Below are 1,508 nucleotides of genomic sequence, written 5' to 3'. Positions count from 1 at the left end.
TCCAGTTTCCCACCTGAACAAAACGGTTCCTGATTGGCCTTGCTTTGCCTCGGTCCCCCCTCCCAAGAAAAGCAGCATCCCTTCTGCAGGAAGGACCTCAGAGAATTCAATGGGGGGAAACCCCTGGACACCCGCCAGCAACTGGACAATTTGCATAGCAGGGCATAAAAGGAGGCGTCGCAATCCCGAGGACCACATCAGCTTTGGACTTCCATAGCAGAAGAGCAGAAGGATGGAAGGGTACTTCTGGAAGACCTTGATGCTGGTGGGGGTTCTTTCAGCCTCTGGGCGCCCCCACCTACCCCACAATCCGTTGAACTATGACGAGGCCCTAAGTCTCGGAGTGGAGATCTACAATAAGAAAGCTGGGGAAGACTTCCTCTACCGTCCCGTGGAAAATGTTCCCCAACCTGAATGGGTATGGAGTTTGGACCTGGCAGTGGGTGGGGTGGCATAGGGTGGCATGGCATGGAGAAGAGGAAGGTGATGGGGATCGTGGTGGGGGTGAAGTCGAGGATGATGAAGGTGATGATGAAGTTGAAGAGGATGGGGATGAGTAAAGTGATGGAGATGAAGGTGAAGATGGGGATGATGAAGTTGAAGAGGATGGGGATGATGAAGGTGAGGATGCAGATGATGAAAGTGATGGAGATGAGGGTAAAGATGAGAATGATGAAGTTGAAGAGGATGGGGATGAGTAAAGTGATGGAGATGAAGGTGAAGATGGGGGTGATGAAGTTGAAGAGGATGGGGATGATGAAGGTGAGGATGCAGATGATGAAAGTGATGGAGATGAGGGTAAAGATGAGAATGATGAAGTTGAAGAGGATGGGGATGAGTAAAGTGATGGAGATGAAGGTGAAGATGGGGATGATGAAGTTGAAGAGGATGGGGATGATGAAGGTGAGGATGCAGATGATGAAAGTGATGGAGATGAGGGTAAAGATGAGAATGATGAAGTTGAAGAGGATGGGGATGAGTAAAGTGATGGAGATGAAGGTGAAGATGGGGGTGATGAAGTTGAAGAGGATGGGATGATAAAGGTGATGGGCATGATGGTGAGGATGAAGTCAGGGGTGATGGGGATGATGAAGGTGAGGATGAAGTTGAGGATGCAGATGATGAAAGTGATGGAGATGAGGGTAAAGATGAGAATGATGAAGTTGGATGGGGGTGGGGAGGATGAAAGTGATGGGGATTGTGGTGGGGATGAAGTCAAGGATGAAGGGCATGATGAAAGTGATGATGAAGATGAAGGGATGATGAAGTTGAGGAGGATGGGGATGATGAAATTGAGGATTGTGGGGGATGGTGACGATGGTAAGGATGGTGAAGATGAAGGTGAGGAGGAGGATGGTGATAATGAAGAAGGTTATGATGGAATTGAGGAGGATAATTGGCGATGGTGATGTTGGTGACGAGGAGGAGAAGAAAGATGAAATTGAAGGCGATGAAGATGATGATAGTGGGGAGGAGAAGGAGGAAGATGAAGTGGTTGGTGATGGTGA

General features: G+C 48.7%; 1 protein-coding gene across 1 annotated transcript in view; it reads left to right on the top strand.

The window, feature by feature from the left end:
- The first annotated feature begins 232 nt into the window (after positions 1–232).
- LOC106545361 (cathelicidin-related peptide Oh-Cath-like) overlaps positions 233–1,508 on the top strand; it is a 5,576-nt gene continuing 4,300 nt past the window's right edge. The window contains exon 1 of the mRNA XM_087712382.1: positions 233–418. Coding sequence (XP_087568508.1) covers positions 233–418 — 186 coding nt within the window. The remainder of the gene's footprint in view (positions 419–1,508) is intronic.

This window comes from Thamnophis sirtalis, unplaced genomic scaffold (assembly GCF_051295495.1).
Source record: "Thamnophis sirtalis isolate CommonGarterSnake01/CBP01778 unplaced genomic scaffold, rThaSir2_p1.2 scaffold_4, whole genome shotgun sequence".
Lineage (NCBI taxonomy): Eukaryota > Metazoa > Chordata > Lepidosauria > Squamata > Natricidae > Thamnophis > Thamnophis sirtalis.
The sequence above is the reverse complement of the archived record's forward strand: the minus strand, read 5'-3'. Positions and strand labels throughout refer to the sequence as shown.